Below are 19,499 nucleotides of genomic sequence, written 5' to 3'. Positions count from 1 at the left end.
CTAACTAATGGAGACAACAGTTTTTAAAATTGGTCCAGTACTGAGGGAGAGCACCGCAGCCATCAGCTGTTAAACAGGCTGCACTGTAATCCTTATGGACAGTTGCAAAGCATTAATGTACATCCACTTAAAGTGCCTGTTTGCCACTGACAGGCTCAGATTGTTCCTCTTAAGGGGTGATCACACCGAGATGCATCGCTATAAACCATCGCCAGCAAAACCATTGTTTCCTATGGTGCAACACAACAAGGGGCCTTATTTATCTAATGGACACATCATTGATTTTTGATCTTAAGTATGACTTGAGCAGAAAACCACATATATGTAGTTATTTATAAAACCTCACTTTGACGTGGAAGTTTTCTTATCTTTAAGGAAAGTCCAGACTTTACTGAAGTGTTTTTCTTGCTGGTTATGTCGAGGTGTTGCAGGTCAGGAATGAAATGTGCACAAGCCTGTGGTGACATTTACATCAGCTTTATGAACAGTGTGATAGGAATTCAATCAGTTAAAAGTGAGGTCAATTTGTGTTTGTCACCTCACTTTTTAGAGCCCTGAATAATTTGTGTTGTCTTCCAAACAGTAAAAAATAAAAAGAATAAAAAAAGAAAGAAAGCTGAGTAAACTCATAGTTTCAAGGCAACTGTTTTGACTAACTGTATTGATGAAATGTTTGAGTTCAAAGTCAAACTCAGAATTTCTGAAATAAGTTCAAATGTTTTCCCGACCTACAATCTTTTATTGATTTAATAATTTACTTTTCTTCTTTAGATAAATCTTTGAGTTTTAGAAAGCCAAAGTGTGTTTGAAAAATTCAATTTATCATTATTTGGGTGTTAGAAAATTAAATGTTTACAATTGAAAATACTGAATTATTAGCCATCATTCACTTTAATGAATTAACCAACAGCTTCCAAAACTCAAAGATTCATGTTAATCTAAGAACAAAAGATTATATTATGGGAGACAGTTGCAGTCACTGATTGTAAGACAGTTGCCATCAATAAGTTGTTTTTTATAGAACACTGGTGCGTAGGTTACAGATTTTCTTCTCAAAACCTGCTAAAGCAAAGTTTTTGTGTTGAGTATGTTTTATGAATGGAACTTAAGCACACCGTCAGAAATGATCTTAAGACTAAGTACGATTACAGAACTTTTTCTAAATGGGGCCCCTGGTGTGTGCTGCTCTGCTGCACCAAGTATTTTTCTAGCTCTTGATGTGCATCAAAGTTGAGATATTGTCAACTCTTTAGCTCAAGGCACGAAGTCACATTGCTCATCAATGCTACACAATGTCAGTGTTGCCCAAGCAACCCATAAAATCAAACAAGAGGCGGGCTTTAACCACTTCCTTCCTGTTTTGATGCTGGTAGATGTGATCAGAATGATGGGACGATGGCAAACACAGACAAATGGCCTTTTTTCATCTCCTCATCCAGCAGCTCAACAAGACCAAAAGCTCATCATCTGCCTGAATCTATTTTCTGCTGTTATTAATATGTGATCACCCAGTTGTGCATGCAGTCCTGCTTCACAGGCACGTCGACCGTGGAACCTGAAAATATCAATATTCAATACCATCATCAATACTGCAGGGAAAAATTGACTCAACATTTTGGCATACAATTTTAGATTTTTTTTTAAAGATAAATATAAGAAAGCTATAACATGACATGACAACGAACAATCAACATGACAAAATGAGACGAATGATGAGAAGAAGACAGCACTGTGAGAGTAAGTGAGAGGAGGCGGGACTAAGTGGGCACTGAAGTGGTGTGTGTCAACTGGCTGTCAGAGAGAAGAGACAGTAAGACACTACAACTGGTAACAGACTATTGATACTGGAAGCAATGAGTATTGAAAGCATTTCAGATATTCACTACCAATATTTAACAATATCTCAATATTTTTGACAACACTGTTTGTCAAGGCATTTTTAAAGCAGCCTGTCTGTAGCAGTGTGTTTGTCTGATTGGCCTTACTTAATGTACTTACTGTACTTGGAAGTATTGGTTACTGTCCTGCCGTAAAGCTATAAAACACTCAGAGAGAGAGACACTTGGTTTAACTCACAATTCTGTTCCCTGCACAATATATACTTAATCTTTATCCCATTAGTGTTTGTGTATTCATTTGTGTCCTGAGAGCTTAGAATTTCCGTGTCAGATCCCTACAGAGATGTACCTCTTTGTTTCACAGTATGATCCTTTTTGTTTAACCAGATACAACTGTTATATCACTCTTTTCAAAGCCACCTGTCTCTATTGATAAACACAACAAGTTTTACCTTGCAGACAAATTCAACAAAACTGTCTGTTTGTCTTTTCAGTGTTCCATCAACCACCAACTCTGGTTTGGTCAAAATAAATTCTTAAGTCAATGCATTAGATGTTTTTTTTTATGTAATCCTTCATTTAAACAAGTAGTCTCATTGAGATTAAAAACTTTTTTAAGAGAGACCTGTGTACAAAAATAGATATATATTTTAAATCCGTATAAGAGAATGTAACTTTTTTGGAGCTCATTCCCTCTGTGTGCAGTGTAGTATTTGAACCCACTTTTGCTGAATTTAGTGAGAACAAGAGGTACAGTTTAAGTTCAAACGTCCTGTGATCTGACATATATTCTGGTTCTGCAGGCTGTTTCTCCCTGCTGTGTCTCTGAGGACCGTCCTCCCTCTGACTCCTCTCCCAATAAAACAATCTGAGCTTGTCGGAGGCAGGAACAAGCACTTTTAGTGGATGAACATTGAAGGTGCACAATCGCTCACAAGGACTGCACTGCAGCCCGTTTTCTGGCTGACGGCTCTCCTCAGCACCCAAACAATTTCAAAAGCTGTTGTCTCCATTAGTCACTTAGACACTAAAGCATGAAAAAATGGGGTCCAGGTTAAAAAATACCAAACTTTTCCTTTGCTTAACCATGTCTTTCTGTCATCAATGGTTGTCTTCCACAGGACCTGCCATCCACCATCCAGCCTAAGGGTCGACAGGTGAATAAAAGTCACTTGCTCACTCACTAGCTCCTTACACAACGCTTGCATCCCTCCCCTTTTCTAAACTGAAGTGTGTGTCTCGATTTCTCCCTGAACCTCTTTTCTGCTTCACAAAACTCATCAGTGTAATTTGAATTGATTTACTAGATAGTTGTCACTCATGATGCGAATGGCTGAAGTCTGACTTCTTTTTAAACTTTTTAAAGTAGAAATGTTGGATTTTGGGCTCACTCCAGACAGTATTAGCTTCAGATTCTATCGTTTACAGCAAACCAGGCTGCAGCTGTTCAGCTTGAAGGGAACTAAAGAGAGGAGCAGACAGAATCCATCTAGATTCAAATGAAACTTTGTTTTGAGGGTGCTTTGGGAAATAAGATTTTATTGATTTAGCGAACATAATACGTCTCTTCAAGTCCAAGAGGGAAAACAGGCATGCATCTGTATTAAGACCATTCTGTCTGTGTATTCGATTGTGAAAGGAAGCCAGAGATCCAGAACAACAGCACACACACACACCCCTCAGTGATCCTTCTCTCGTCATCTGTTCTCTTTAACAAACCACACCTCCACTCCACAGACAAAACACATCAAGAAAACACACTGCGGTGGTCACATGGCTTTCTGCAGAGTAGATGATGTCCACTACTGCAGTAAATTATTTTGAATTATTTGATTGTAGAGGTCTTCACAAGTCCAATATCGTGGACCCAATTGGAAACAGAACCATAGAAACCTTCCAGAACTGTTGCACTTATTCACAGTCAGAACCAATATGAAATACATCTGTGGATAGTAAGGATGTCAACAGATATTCTTAATTTGATTTTATGATTGAATTGTTAAATTGTTAACAAACAACAGGAAGCATGAAACATTTAATTCCTGGAGTTTAAAGGAGCATTATGTAGCATCCAAAAATGGCAGCAGTCTGGATATTGAGTTGGAGGCATAGACAGTTGAAATCCTATATCTGATCTAAGGTTGAGTTTTTTGAAATTATCATTAGTTTGATGTCATTGTTTTGTAATGTGCAACTGTCAGAAAAACATACCAGCATTAAAAAAAAAAGAATAAAAGGATTTGTAGGATGAAAGGAATTGATAAGCTCTGAGACTTACAATTCTGATGGATTGGATGTTTTGAACCAGTTCTGAACTGGTAGTGGTTCTCGATTCCCACCCCCCACTAAGAACTGACAGTACCTGAAGATGAAGACCTCAACTTGGTTTTTCTTAGACTGATGTAAAAGTAACACACGGTTGACTGAATCAACGTGACCACTGTTGTGTCATCAGCCTGCCATATTTAAACTGTATGTATGGTAATAATGGCACAGGCATTGCTGAACCCTGCAGAGCCCCTACAGATCACCCCTAACCACTGATCCCCAGTCAGATACCGGGTCATGCCCAGTGTACGGACAAACAGCTAAGAGAACAGGAGTCATGACAAACCTTTAACCTCAAGCCAACTAAAATTTTGTGCCAGCATAACAATCTTCCATAACTGTCATGTCATCCCATCAGAGTGTGTGTGCGTGTCTTCCCAACATACACACATCACCAGTTTCCTCTGAGAATCCAACATTACTCCCCTAAAATCATACAACAGCCCCAATTCCAAAAAGGTGGGATGCTGTTTAGAAAAACAAAATGGAATGATTTGCAAATTCTTTGATGTATATTCAGTTTCATCCAGTACAAAGATAAGATATTTAATGTTTAAACTAATAAACAGTCAGTTTGAACAATAAAGAGATCATTTATATTATATAATGTAGTTGTATGATCTGGTTGTAGATAGTCATTTGGCATGTTCCAAGTCAGGAGAAGTTTTACATGAAAAAATGTATCATTTTAAGTGTACACTATATTTAGAATATTTTCACTGCTTTATTTTGCCTTTGACAGCCACTGTTATATGAGCCAAACATCACTCTCCAACTGCCTTGACTGGTGTGACTATCCTTTCACACAATAAGACAAACTAACTAACAGACTGAGGCATTGGTAGACCAGCGACTTTTGTGAGGTAAATGCAGTGATTTCGCCTTTTGAGTTCAGTTGAGTGATGTTGGGTTTCTGCCAGAAAAGGCTGACTGAAAAGTAAAGCAGTGAAAATAGCCTAATTATAACGTGCACTTAAACTGAATTTGTTTAGGTTGACTCTTTTTAAGGGGTCTTTTGTTGCCAGCTCAGTCCACAGCAGAACATTGTTTAGCCTCCATGCTGGTACAGCGCTTTTCTCTGCTTCCATAAACTGAGGGTGTGCTGACCAGCATCTACTGTAGGTAATACACTGACTTTAAACAAGAGCTTCATCACAAGTGACAAAAGTACACAGATTCTGTTCTCAAGTAGAAGTGCAGATACTTGTGTAAAAAGACTTGTAAAAGTAGAAGTAGTGATTCAGCTTATTTACACAGAGTGTAAGTACAGGTTTTGAAGTGTGTGGACTGATGCACTAAAGAATCATCTTTTCTAAATGTTTATTATCCATTTAGGTCAAAATTAGTCTTGATGTTAGAAAGACAGTGCACCATGATACAAAATAAAAATCAATAATTCCTCTCAAATGCATCAGAACTAAAGTAACAAGCCTGCTTTTAAAATGTAGGTTTTAGAAAATCCAAATATGTGTTAAAATGTAGGGAGTAAAAGTAAAAAGTTGTCAGAAAAATAAATACTCAAGTAAACTCTAGAAACTCTAACAAAGTATTTGTACTTCCCACCTCTTTACCTCATACAACCGCACCTCAAATAATCCAAACTATCCCTTTCAATATTTTGTCTTTGCACTGTGTTCAGATAAATGTAGGTCAATAAGATTTTGCAAGTCATTGCATTCTGTTTTTATTTATGTTCTGCACAGAGTCCCACCCTTTTTGGAATCTCATGTTGAGATCAAGTAGCAGTAAGGTGGCATCAATCTTGTGATTGCACCAACAGCAGATCCTACCAGCAGAGGGCAGTAGAGTTCACAACAGACACTCATACTATGAGCTTGCAGAGCTTGATCTCAGTTCCATGGAAGTGTCTCATAGTAAACTATATGCTGACTGAAAGTAAATATTTAAAAAGTGTTCTGAGGGTAAGCAGACTTGATGTCAGCACCATCAACCCCAAACCCTCCACCAACCCTGGCCACCATACTGCTTTGTAGACATTGCATAGCCGTTTTGCTGCATGATGTGTGTGATGCTTTCAAATCCTAGATTGTATCCAGACCTCCAATCAAGGACAAAATGTCTGTTAAGGTAAGAGACAGTCTCTCCCACCCCCTGCAAAAAAACATTTAAAATAAAAAATTGAACACAGTCACTGCTTGTACACTTTCGTCCCAAACACTGCTACCAGCTCACTTTCACACAGTGTAGATTGTAAAACAGCGACAAATGGCTGTGAGGATAATGAGAATGTTGTTTTGAACTAATGGACACATAAACAATGCCTGTGCCATAATTACCAGTGTGTTGCGAGGCTCATTAATAGCCCAGCAGTGTCTGGGTTTATCTCACTGGAGAAAGCCCTCCCTTGGAAACCACTTTTCAACCTGGCAACCAAAACACCCCCACGCTCCCATCTCCCCCAAGACTCCACTGCTCATTACTTCACTGTCACGACATGCAAAAGAAAGTGCACCATCCAGTCACTCTTCACCTTCCCCGTACGACCACCCCAGTCCATCCCCGAGTTAGCCCACCTGTCTAACCCCTATGTTTTTTTCCACAGATCTACGTGAGGGCTCAGTTTGAATATGACCCCTCAAAAGATGAACTCATCCCCTGCAAGGAGGCCGGGATTCGCTTCCGGGTGGGCGACATCATCCAGATCATCTCCAAGGATGACCACAACTGGTGGCAGGGCAAGCTGGAGAACACAAAAAATGGCACAGCAGGCCTCATCCCATCACCAGAGCTGCAAGAGTGGTGAGACAGGAAAACACACATTTATGCTGTTTTACACCAAAATTAGTGAAAATATGTTGCCTTTTTAAACGTGAGTAAACCTGCTGATAATAAGTCAGCGACTGCATTCCCATCTCCAGTAGACAAGTTTTCCTTTGTATTTTTTTTCTGATGTGTGGAAGGAAAGTCAAGATTCAACTCATGTCTGTGCAGAAGACGGAGAGAAAAGCCTGTGTGTGTTCAGCTCTCAGTACTTTTGTAGCTTCTGACTAAATCTCTGTGGTTTAAAGTTTAGTTCTTCTCCTGTACTTTCAAGTATCTGCTTCATTTTACTGCTGCATGTTCATGTTCAGCTGTATAAGGGTTGTGTTACAGATTTTGCTGCTTCATAACAAAAACTTTGAAATGACAAAATATCAGGGGACCTTTTTGTGAAGAATGTATAGGAAATTTTTCAGCATTTTATAGCCGCATGACTCAAGACATGTGCATCGTCAATTAAATACACATCTTCTAGCGTGTGGAAGAGAGGCAAAATATTAACAGAAGTTACTGACAGAGGTGACAATTCTTCATTACTTATGCCGGAAGAGAGGCGAAAATTAGCATGTTTACCCCGATGTCATGTTTGAATCAGTGCTGACTGCAGCTGGAGTCAATAAATATCTGTGACTACTGTGGAGGAATTTTGGAATAAATGCCAGTTGTCCCATTTAAGACAAAAGCCAAATGTTAGTGGAGTTTTGACCAATGTAAAAGGGGTTTCAGAGACATTATGGCAAAAAGACAAGTAGAGATGGAACTGATCCAATCCAATATAGGTATCAGGGTGCAATATTACCATAAGGCATTCATCAGAATCACGGCACTAATCTGCAGCCTGGTCTGAATCCCACAACACCATGTGTGTTCTAGTTGTAAATAATACACTAAGTCACTAGAGTTAAGAAATGTAGTAGTCACCTCACTCATGATGTAACAATAACAATATTGCACAGAAATGACAAGTACCAACATAAACCACCATATTCTGAACAAACACATGAAAACATTTTACAAGCATTAATGAACTGTAACATTTGTGTTTTGTAACATAGAAGACATAGACTTAAAGTCAGCAATGCATCATGGGGAAATTATGCAAATTAAGGTTGTCTCTCAGCCTATCAGCTGCCCATATGAATGTCACAAGTCACAAGCCTACAAGGCTGACCACAGTAACACTTTGTCAGTGCTGCAGCACCTCAGCACAATACATCCAGTCCACAGAGCAGACCAGAGAGCTGTCTTATTTTCTATTTTGTATGTTACTGTTGCTCTTAAGTAAAGCAAAATAATTAAATGGAAAAGAATGCAGAGCGTGTGATATTACTTATCAGATTACTCAATTAATTGCCAGAATAATCACTTGAACACTCAAATATAAATGATAATAAATATTAAACTAATTGATAGCTGCACCCTTAATAATAATTATCATCAAGAAAAAAGAGCACTGGTATCATAGTATTGCTACTGGCAAATATCCAATTTCACATATTGGAATCAGATCAGAACTGAAAGAGTGTGTTGATCAGTATGTCTCTGTTACAGAAAATCTACAATCCCTCGGCTCAACACTAAATTTGATGCTGTGTGTGTGTTTGTGGCAGGCGAGTGGCGTGTATAGCCATGGAGAAGACCAAGCAGGAGCAGCAGGCCAGCTGTACCTGGTTTGGCAAGAAGAAGAAGCAGTACAAAGACAAGTATTTGGCAAAGCACAACGCAGGTACATGATGCACTCACACACACAATGATAATCTCATGCATGTGCACACAAAACAACATGCTGCAGACATTCCCATCACTCCCTGCATGCAGGCATAATGTTTATAGTTAAATGAGTGTGTGGGCTTGTGAGCATGTGTGTCTGTCCATCTGTCTTGTTTGTGTAGATGGAACTTGTATGTAACAGGATCTTGTAGCAGAGCCACGGCCAGGAATGACAGGAAAAGCTGCCAGTGTGGCAGAAATCTTATATGAGCACGGGGGCGATTTAGGGAAATGTGGGCAGTTCATTGATACAGACACCAAGTTTGAGCCAGCAGATCTCTGCATTATTAGGCAGTTTTAAATAACACGCCTGTATGAGGATGTGCATGCAGCAAAGTTTCTCACCATTTGTCTGTAAACATGAGTAGAGGCCCTGAAGTTGCATTAGCAGCAGATATGTTTAGCGGTGTGTTGACATCACAGCCATGTGTCTGGTTATACATCCAGGCTGAGGTGTTGTGAGGCAAAAAAAAAATCTCATCACGTGTGATTGCAACCAGAGCCGTGACAGTTGAGTGAGACAGTTGAGGATGTTGGCAGGAAAGGTTTCTGGTTGCTGTTATTTTTGACATCAGATAGATTCTGTACAGGCCTTCTAGGTTATTTTTGTGTTGTATTGTTTTCTATATTTGTTAAATGCAAAATGTGTGTCAAAATTTTTAAATTAATGAATGTTGTGAAGCAGAGATGTCCTGTCCTACAAATCAGAGTCTGCAGACTACAAATGATATCACAAGTCATCAATCAATTGTAGATATATCAGTCAAAATAATTGCAATGAGATATTTTGTATTGTTTAATGAAATAATCTTTGGTATTAGAGTTTAAGGAGCAGTGCAAAGAGTACAGGCTGTAGATGAAACGTATTAGACATCGTTGTTACAGGCTGTGCCGTGTCAGGTGTCTGTGGCTTGTGATCCCAGAGCTGTACAGTATGTACAGAAGGTGTGTGTCAACACAGTGCAGTGTACATTGTGTATATCGGGAGCCAAATATAACCTATACGTTACACTTCCTTTCAAATTAGCACAGCGAGCAGAAGCGAAGATTTAAGGTCACATCACAGTGGTGTCCTTAGTTGTAGTTTATAAAGTGGTCTTCATGTGAGGAAGGGCCCTCATCCAAAATCCCAGTTTACTTAAAATATTCTTACATGTTCCATTTGCATATAGTTTTTCTCAAAAGATTATGTGATGAGAGATGAGACTTTCCTCTGCCCTGGTGATTGAAGGACATCATCTCTGTCCATGTGTGTACAGTTTGTTTGAGTGTTTGTGCATCTGAATGTCCAGTTGATTAGCATGTCTGTCAAACTATGTCCAGAAAATAAGTGATGCAGTGACAAAAGCATGAATGCATGGGATCCAGTCACCTGCAGATTATCATTATTATTTAAACAAATGGTCAATACAATGACATCACCGTGACTTCACTCATCTCCCATTTTACTGACAACACATTGATTAATTCATACATGTTGATGTTTAACACTTCAATCCCATGGTGCCATTCACCATCCATTAGTACTAACTTTGGTTGAATGCAGGGCAGATTCAGATTCAGACTATTTCCTGGGAATTGTCATGAAAATCTGTTCTCTTCCCCTGAGAAAAAAAATAGCTCAGAGAACCCAGTTTTTTGCCTGTTTATCTGTTTTGGTTCACAGAGAAGTATAACAGTTCTCAGTACAGCTGTTTGGCAGATTATTAAAATAAGTCATGAGTCATACCCAGTGTATGCTAGTACTTATACTGTTTTGGGATTGCCAGTACGCAGGTTTATTTAAATACGCCACTTTTAGATTAGATTAAAATATCACATCTATACTGCATGCAAAAAAATGCATGTTTTTTTCCCAAACTGCATGGGATTAGCATAAAGCAGGCATGTCAGTAAAGTGGAGACTGACTACCTGCTGTTTTCATTCAGATATATTGAGGTGAGCAGTCAAGGGACCACTCTTAAAACAGCCATGTCAGTTTTTCCTTCGCCAAAATTTACTATAGCGAACTTTGGAGCAATATGTAGCCCCCTTCCTGACAAGATAGCCTGACATTGTTGTCATCTAGTATAAAAGATACTATTATCTTCACTCCACATTTTTAAACTGAGCTCCCTAAAGCATGTGTGTCTAGATGGGAACCCTTGATTTCTGAAACTGTCTTGATATTTGTACTATGGTCGGGCGATGTCTATTAAAATGTCATATGATGATGTCCACAGTATAGTCCTGCGGACCAGACAAGGCTGTGATTGAGATCTGCTGAGGTTTAGGGATAATAAACAGGGTTTAAGGAAAGTTCATGTTTTGGGTTAGAATGATCACTGTTGCGAGAATGGACTCAGAGAATCTGGACATTTCTTCTTATAAAATTATTCAAACCAATTAGTCTGATATCAAAATAGTTGGCCACTAACTTAAAAATCAATCAGTCCATTAATCATTGCAGCTATAATTTTATGTAGGAAAATTTCAAAATAAATATCTGTATGTATTGAACAGTTTGACATAGTTGGCCAACTGAGAAAAGGGTTTATACTTTCAAAAGTGTGATTATAAAAAATGTTCCACTGGTAAAAAGTATTAACCTGAGGTCAGCACTGTAGAGGATACAGGGGATAAAACAGGGGATCAGACAATTCTGCATGATTGCTGTTGTTTTCCCACCTCAAAGATAAAACAGTGCCAAGTAATATAAAATTATATATTAAACATTTTTTCCGATCAATTATTTCAAGTTCATTTATGGCAAGAAATCCCAGTTTTCCCAGGAAAACCAGGAAAAATCCTGTCAAAATCCCCTGACAACCTTCAGCCTGAACCATGGGTCTCTGTGGTGCTGCTGGTGATAATGCATGTTGTTACCATCACCAGAGTCCTGCAGAGTCCATGTCACCTTTCACACAGCCACATGTCTCCAGCTGCTGTGAACAAACCCTCAACAGCAGCAACAACAACAGTATCTTGTGTATTTCAGTCTCCATTGTTGGCACTGTGCAGTGCTGCACAGCTGCACAGCTGTTGTATCTTGCTGTTTGTGTGTAACGTTTTTGTAATTCTGCTGTTGTAACCGAACCATGTTATGACCCCTCCTGTTCATCTCTCTCGCTTTCTCCTACTGAACGGCCTCTCTGCATGTAAGTAACAACCAGTGACAGCAGCCACCTCCTGCTCTCTGTCTGTCTGTCTCTTCTCTCTGTTTGTTATTAACCCCAAACATCATCTCAGCTGTCACTGTGTCCATGTTTCACTTTTGCTTCTGTTGATTAAGTCAAAAAAACAACAGAAGGCCAAGACAAAATTGAAACCATGTAGCTTAGTGTGTGTGCTGTGATGTTCATCTTAGCCCATTTTCTAGTCCATAAATGGTCGAGTGTGCACTTTAGACAGTAATGTTAGTCATGTGTATTAACATATTCAGTATCCTCCCTTCACTCTGTGCAGCCCAGAACTTTAAACAATTATTCACCGTCAGTCTGAGCAGCAGCTGGTCTGCAGCCGCACGTTACACAACAGACCCCAGTGACTTGTGGGTATTGTATTTCGCTTGTCAGCGTCCTGAGATGGTGACTGCGTGGAGGCTCATGTTACAGAGGCTGAGAACACATTGTACAGTGAACAGATCTGCTCCAACATGTGATACACTCTGCACAACAGACAACCTGCAATTTACCTCATTCACTCTGCTCTGTGTTCTGTCACACAGAGAAACGTTTGGAAAGTCCCAGCCAGCATTAACTTCTGTTGTCACCGAAAAAAATACACTCAAGTTAACCCATGTCTCTTGTTCTGTGACTCAAGTTGAGACAAGACAAATGATCTGTACACAGATTAGCTTTAAGACAGTAATTTCTAGAGTCACCTTGTGCTTTATCTAGTTGAACAAATTTAATTTAGAAGGATAGTTTGGATTATTTGAAGTGTGACTGCATAAATTACTTATCCATAGTCAGTGTATTACCTTTAGTTTGGAGAAGCAGCAGGAGCACTGGTTTAGGAAGTTAAGCAACGTTCTGTTGTGGACAGGGTCAGCAGCAAAAACTGTCTGCCCACTTGATAAAAAAGGACAGTCTAGAAGGAATCTACATCAGTTGAAAAATACACTATATTTAGGATATTTTCAGTGCTTTACCTTGCCATCAGACAACCTTTACCAACAGGAACCAGACTCCTTTGGCCAAAACAGTCATTTTACCTCCCAGAACACAGGAGCTGCTGGTCTGCTGCTGCCTCGATCTGTTAGTTTGTGTTGGTTTCTGAGCTGAAAGTTGCAGGATGAGTAACAAATGCAATCGTATAATTAATCACATTTTTTCATGTGATTTTTCTTCCTGCCACAGTGAAAAATCACAATAGCTGTGACTCAGTTGGGATACTTCTGTTAGAACACTTTGCACACTGTGTATTCACTTGTGTGATGAGTCCATACTGGAGATGCTGATCGCAGTTTCTTCTTCTTTGTGGTTGAAATATTGTTTATTATTACTCTAATGCACCTTTAAAACCAGGAAAAGTCAAAACTTATGTCATTTTACAATATAACAATATCAAAAATTTAAGGTGAAATCTATTATCATATCAATATATCAATATATCAATATATTGCTCAGCTCTAAGCTTATCTACACACTTTATGACTGACTAAAGTAACATACCCTTCAGTGATGACCAACACTAACACAAACTATCCAATTAAGGCAATGGTTGACCAGCAACTCCCATGTTCTGTGAGGTAAAATTACTGTTTTTGCCAGTGGAGTCGATTTTGAAATTTGATATTTGGCTTATGTAGCAGTGGTTTGCAGCTGGAAAAGTCTGTCTGACAGCAACGTAAAACAGTGAAAATATTCTAAATATAGCACTCACCTAAACTGAAACTGTTATTTTAGTTATTTGTTTATTTAGTTTTAGGTGTGTAATATACATTTCACTGCCAACTCTGTCCACAGCAGTGTACTGTTTAGCTTCCCACACTGGTACGCTTGCTGCTTCTGCAAACTGGGAATGTGCTGAGCGACATTCATAATACACTGACTATGACTGACCATCTCATACAGTCCTACTTCAACAAATCCAAACTATACCTTTAATCTCAGAATAGAGAGGTCATCTTAAAGAAATCATCATCACTTCACAGATCATTTCAGCTCTCCGGTCATTCCTGCTTGTTGCCAGTGAGGTTTTTAATCTTGCTTTCTTTTGAAAAGTGGTCCAGCTTCTTCTCATCTCCACCACAGTTAGCAGATGTGTTTAAGAGTCTTTAGCTCCCCTCACACTCTGTAGATCCCTCTGACTGCTGTTAATCCCAGCACACTCCTCTCTACATCATCTTACTTCTTCTTTCTCTCTCATTCCCAGTGTTTGACCAACTAGATCTCGTCACATATGAAGAGGTTGTGAAGCTTCCTGCTTTCAAGAGGAAAACACTAGTTTTGTTAGGTGAGTTCTGCAGGAGTGAAGAAGCGAGACATCTGCCTTCATCTGCCTGATCTCACTGACTGACCCTGTGTGTCTTTGTCAGGTGCTCATGGAGTGGGCAGAAGACACATCAAGAACACACTCATAACCAAACACCCTGACAGATTCGCATACCCCATCCCACGTAAGTCACAAGATCGCAAAGGTGGGAAGTAACTAAGTAGAAATACTTATTTTACCTAAGTACATTTTCAGGTATCTGTGCTTTATTTGAGTATTTATTTTTCTGACAACTTTTTACTGTCACTTCCTACATTTTAACATATCTGGACTTTCTGCTCACTACATTTTCAAAGCAGGCTCGATAGTATAATTTTAATGCAATTAAATGTTATTACTGATCATTTTTATTTGGCATCATTGTGCGTCACCCTCCCAACAACAAAACTGATTTCAAGTGGAAGGGACAACACACAGAAAAGATGATTTCTTGGTGTATCCATCAGTGCATGTACTCAGTCAGACAGATGTAACAAGACAAAAAAAATTTGAGATAAACAAAAGACGTAACAAGATAAAACAAAAAAAAAAAACTAAGATGAAAAACAACAAGACAAGACTTGAGATGAAAAAGACGCAACTAAACAAAAAACGACGTAAAAGACAGGAGACCAAAAACAATGTAAAAGAAGATGATAAACAACATAAGATGAAAAACACAAAAAATAAGACAAGACAAAAAAGACATAACTAGACCAAAAAACAACAAAGACAAAACACAAAGTAAAAGACGTAACAAGACAAGACAAAGAACAACATGAAAGATGCAACAAGATGAAAAATTAACAAAATAAGAGTCATAACACTAAACATTACATAAAGGTGTAAAATGATAGGAGAAGGAGACCCAACCACTGAGGTGAGGTGAGGTAGACTTTTGCCACCTCTGCATGATCGTTGGTCCCTCCAAAGATTCGCACTTAACAGCACCACTACATTTGTCAAGAAATGTTAATGTCCTGTGTCTCCTGTTCTCTCACAGACACAACCAGACCCCCAAAGAAGGACGAGGAGAACGGGAAGAACTACTACTTTGTCTCCCACGACCAGATGATGCAGGACATCAGCAACAACGAGTACCTGGAGTACGGCAGCCACGAGGACGCCATGTACGGGACGCGGCTGGAGACGATCCGGAAGATCCACCAACAGGGACTCGTAGCTATACTGGACGTTGAACCACAGGTGTGTGTGTGTTAGGGCTGCACCTACTGATTATTTTTATTATCAACTAATCTGTTCATCATTTTCTCAGTTGATCAATTTGTCGTTTGGTCTTTAAAATGCCTGAAAACTTTTGATCACTGTTTGTGGTAGGTTATGTTAGGTACTGTCATGGAGAACTAAAGAAACTAGAAGATATTCATATTTGAGAAGATTATTATATATATATATATGTTATATTTTATCGATTATTAACAAGGGTTGGGCAATTGATGAATATATGGCCTGTTGATGATGGGCTGAATACACTCCTGGTTGTCTTTTTTGGATGATTTTGGGGGCAGCATATTCATATTATTTTTCTAGTGTGTGTGTGTGTGTGTGTGTGTGTGTGTGTGTGTGTGTGTGTGTGTGTGTGTGTAATATATGAGAAATTGCTGCTTTGATGGGCTGACAGTGGCTGGTTGGAAAATTGTGACGTATCGCCCAACATATTATCAACATAGTTTGCAACTGATTTAATATTTGACAGTTAATCGATGAATCTATGCAGCTTCAGTGTGTCTGTGTGCATGTATGCTTGTATAAGGACTTTTTAACCTCTACCATCTGTTCTCCATCAGGCCCTGAAGGTCTTGCGGACAGCAGAATTTGCCCCATATGTTGTCTTTATTGCTGCACCAACCATCACGCCAGGCATTAATGAGGTAGGAATACACTAAACACACACCAACACACAGAAGAGGTGATGTATTTTAAATGATAAGGCTGGCAGTTTTCTACATTTTTCTCATTGTTAGCAAAATCTTACGAAAATAACAAAACAATTTTGAATGTATCTACTAACAAGTGTTGTGTGTGCATCCAAAGCCCAATGTAGTGTCTTCTTCCTGTGCTGTAGAGCTAAAGTATTAAAAACATATCAATAATTATATGTAATTTATTCTGACTCAGTCCCACACGCACCATCCTGCTGTTATAAACACCATAGACTGTAGAAGAGACGTGGACATACAGTAGCCTCCAGGTCTGAAAAATAAAGCCAATTCTGTAGTGCTGGTAAACCTGCATTCTTTCTAATGGCCAGCAGGGGGCAACTCCATTGGTTGCAAGAAGAAGTCTGACTGTATAGAAGTCTATGAGAAACTGACTCTACTCCTCACTTGATGTAGGACCTCAGTAAACCGTTCACAAATAAGTTTATGGTCTCAGTCACTAGTGTCTAGTCTTTTTCAATTCAGCATGATGTTCAGTTTGTGGGTTATGGTCTCATTAGATGATAAATCACAAAAGTGCATTTTTGGGTGTTGTGCATGTTTTCGTCTTGGATCTGTGATTCTTGCTTTGTGGTTTCAGTTCATGAAAGCTGTAACATTTTGGGCGCCGAAAATGTCTAGGTCAGCATTTGTTGTACTAAAAGACAAGAAGGAGTCGTCTCTTCATTTTGTTCTGAATTTTGATTTAAGTCTCTTTTTCACTAGACAAAATTAGCATCCCAATTAAAGCTATAATATAAATCATTTCCACATTAAAATGTCTACAAACGAGTAGACCTGTTTAATATATTGAGTTGTGTACTTCAGACTATTCCAGATGTTTCCAACAATGGACAAACAGAAATCAGTAACTTGTATAAGATAATGGTGTGTTTCCTTCTAGCCGCTATTTGCTGAAACTTCTGAGAAAATGCGAGATACGTCGGCTACTTCAGAGAGTGAGGTAGGAAGCCGGCCAACGTGACTAAATGTAACAAGAATAAAGCTGTTACATCATCACGTCCATGAACATTATTTCTGCCTGAGTCACATCAGATTTTCATCATCGATTGTGCTTGTTTAAAAGTGAACAAGTTTGTTGTTGTAATGTGAGAGAGAATGCTAGCGGAAGAACATATTGTGTGTTTCATATCACAGTAAACATGAATTACAGGTGCACCTTGCTAACCAAGCTAGCTAGCTAGCACTAGGGTTAGCTGTGACTTAGTTCCACCCACTCCCCCAAATATGGCCACTTTTTGCTCTAAAACGAAACCAAGATGGTGACGGCCAAAATGCCAAGCTCTGGGTTTTAGAACGGTAGTACACAAACCAATGGGTGTCCACTTCTTTCATACAGTCTGTGGTAAATACTCACCAGGCGACCAAATGTGTTTTATCTGCAGTTGAATATGGTCCCCAACAAATGCACAAAAAACTACAGCACCCAGCTGGTAAGAGAATTGAACCAAATAATCGTGACCTGTTTTATAAGGTTTACATCTTCAGTAGGAACCAGTGGGCTTTGGGCTGAGTGCTCCTGCAACGCAGCCTTATCCTTTAAAATCTAACACCAAACTAAGTCCCTCCTCAAAGAATGTAATAACTTGTACAAATCTTGTAAACATTTGTTAAAAGTGAACTTTTAATAAAGATAAAATATATTTGTAAGTGATGTGTCTGTGAATTAGCACTGGGACAAGCAGTTACTTTGATATATCTGCTAGTTATTTTCTCTTTATTTGGAATTTGTTTTATCAATAAGGCAACAGAAAATAGTGAAATATGGAAATAATAAAAAAGTACAAAACCTGGAAATAGTCACTTTACATATATATCACAGAACACATGAGAAAAAAAGAATATCAAAATAGCTGCAAATAAATTGTCTGTTGATCAGTTAATGGTTTGATCCAGGTTTCACCTTTTTCTACATTCTTACAAGTTATTACATGACTCTTTATTACCAAATCCAAACACATGACATGTAAAAATGTGCACAGTCATCATGTGAACATCACTCAGCATGCATGTGGTCCAGCAGTCTCTCATTGTGTCTTCTCCTCACTCATGTGTTTGCTTCTCTCATTCCTCTGCACTCGTTTATTTTTGCATGCTGCATGCGTTTGTTTCTTGGGCTCTCCCCTCAGACGCCCAGGTGGTGTCGAACCCTGCCAGTAAGTAAAACCTGACAGGATAGTGACTGTAGTGCTATTTTTAATTATGTATGTGTGAATTCTGCCATATGCTCGTTGGTATGGTTCTAGAGTGAGGTAGTGCTGCCTTTTATTTTTTCCCACTCACTTCTTCCCCTGCTGATGAAGGGCCTCTACACACTGTGCACGAGCTGTGTTGTGAGGATGAGGGTTGAAATTAGGGCTGCAACTAATGATTATTTTTATTGTCATCGATTATTTAATCCTGTCACAATCTTGACACTTGAAAAATACTCACGTCTTTGTACTTTACATGTTTGGACCTATTTTTCAAGTCTTTCCTTTAGCTATAATTGTTATCATCAATCAATCTGTCAATCATTTTCTCCACTAATCATTTATTTGCATAGACAACACTGATCAACATTTTCTGATTTTATGGATCACAGTCCAAGATGACATCCTCAAATGTCTTAATTTGTCCACAACTCAAAGATATTCAGAATTTGGACTATTTTCATTGGGGAAAAAAAGTCTCAAAAGTATTAATCGATTATCAAAATAGATGCAGATTAATTAAATCTAACAAGAGATTAATCCTTGCAGTTCTAAGTGTTTTATATTGGTTGTTAGGTTTATTAGTTTGTCCAGCTGTTCCTTCCTTTGTTGTGCACAATTTATTGATTGATTGATTGATTTAAAGACAAACAATGTTGAAATTTCCACCCAGTGAATAATTTTTTCACTACAGGTCATGATAATGAATTGGTAGCTGTGTGTTTCACTCTGCATGATGGGATATCATTCTTTATTTTGTAATCTGGCTAATAATCCCCATTTTTACTAAATGTATCTGAAATTTGATTATATCTTTATCTGTAAATGTAATGGAATACACATACCTTTTTTGTATCCAGATTACATAATCCTGTTAAATGTAATCTGTTACTCCCCAAACCTGCTCTTGACAGCATGAAAATGTGATGTTGTTACATCACAGATGATGATGTATTAGAATGTGAGTGTTACTGGTAAAACACTCATGTATGCTCATATGTAGAGTTGCAACAATTACTCAACAATTTCAGCTTCTTAAATGTGAATATCGTTTGGTATCTTTACTCCTCATTGTCAGTAAACTGAATATCTTTAAGTTGTGGGAAAAAAAACATTTTAGGATGTCAAATCTGCTTTGGGAAAATTTTTTCACCATTATCTGATTGATTAC

At 38.5% G+C, this 19,499-nt stretch overlaps 1 protein-coding gene across 6 annotated transcripts in view; it reads left to right on the top strand.

Moving 5' to 3' along the window:
- caska (calcium/calmodulin-dependent serine protein kinase a) overlaps positions 1-19,499 on the top strand; it is a 226,006-nt gene that overhangs the window by 204,465 nt on the left and 2,042 nt on the right. For 4 of the 6 annotated variants that reach the window (XM_084724346.1, XM_084724343.1, XM_084724347.1 and 1 more), the window contains 8 exons: positions 2,960-2,995; positions 6,213-6,254; positions 6,730-6,926; positions 8,558-8,673; positions 14,077-14,157; positions 14,240-14,320; positions 15,179-15,381; positions 15,984-16,067. In XM_084724346.1, the coding sequence (XP_084580472.1) occupies positions 2,960-2,995; positions 6,213-6,254; positions 6,730-6,926; positions 8,558-8,673; positions 14,077-14,157; positions 14,240-14,320; positions 15,179-15,381; positions 15,984-16,067 (840 nt within the window). Of the gene's footprint in view, positions 1-2,959; positions 2,996-6,212; positions 6,255-6,729; positions 6,927-8,557; positions 8,674-14,076; positions 14,158-14,239; positions 14,321-15,178; positions 15,382-15,983; positions 16,068-18,265; positions 18,293-19,499 lie in introns of all 6 variants that reach the window. The other 2 variants (XM_084724344.1, XM_084724348.1) reach the window with 2 other exon arrangements.

Source organism: Lutjanus erythropterus, chromosome 8 (genome assembly GCF_056507025.1).
Source record: "Lutjanus erythropterus isolate fLutEry1 chromosome 8, fLutEry1.hap2, whole genome shotgun sequence".
Taxonomy (NCBI): domain Eukaryota; kingdom Metazoa; phylum Chordata; class Actinopteri; order Lutjaniformes; family Lutjanidae; genus Lutjanus; species Lutjanus erythropterus.
The sequence above is the reverse complement of the archived record's forward strand: the minus strand, read 5'-3'. Positions and strand labels throughout refer to the sequence as shown.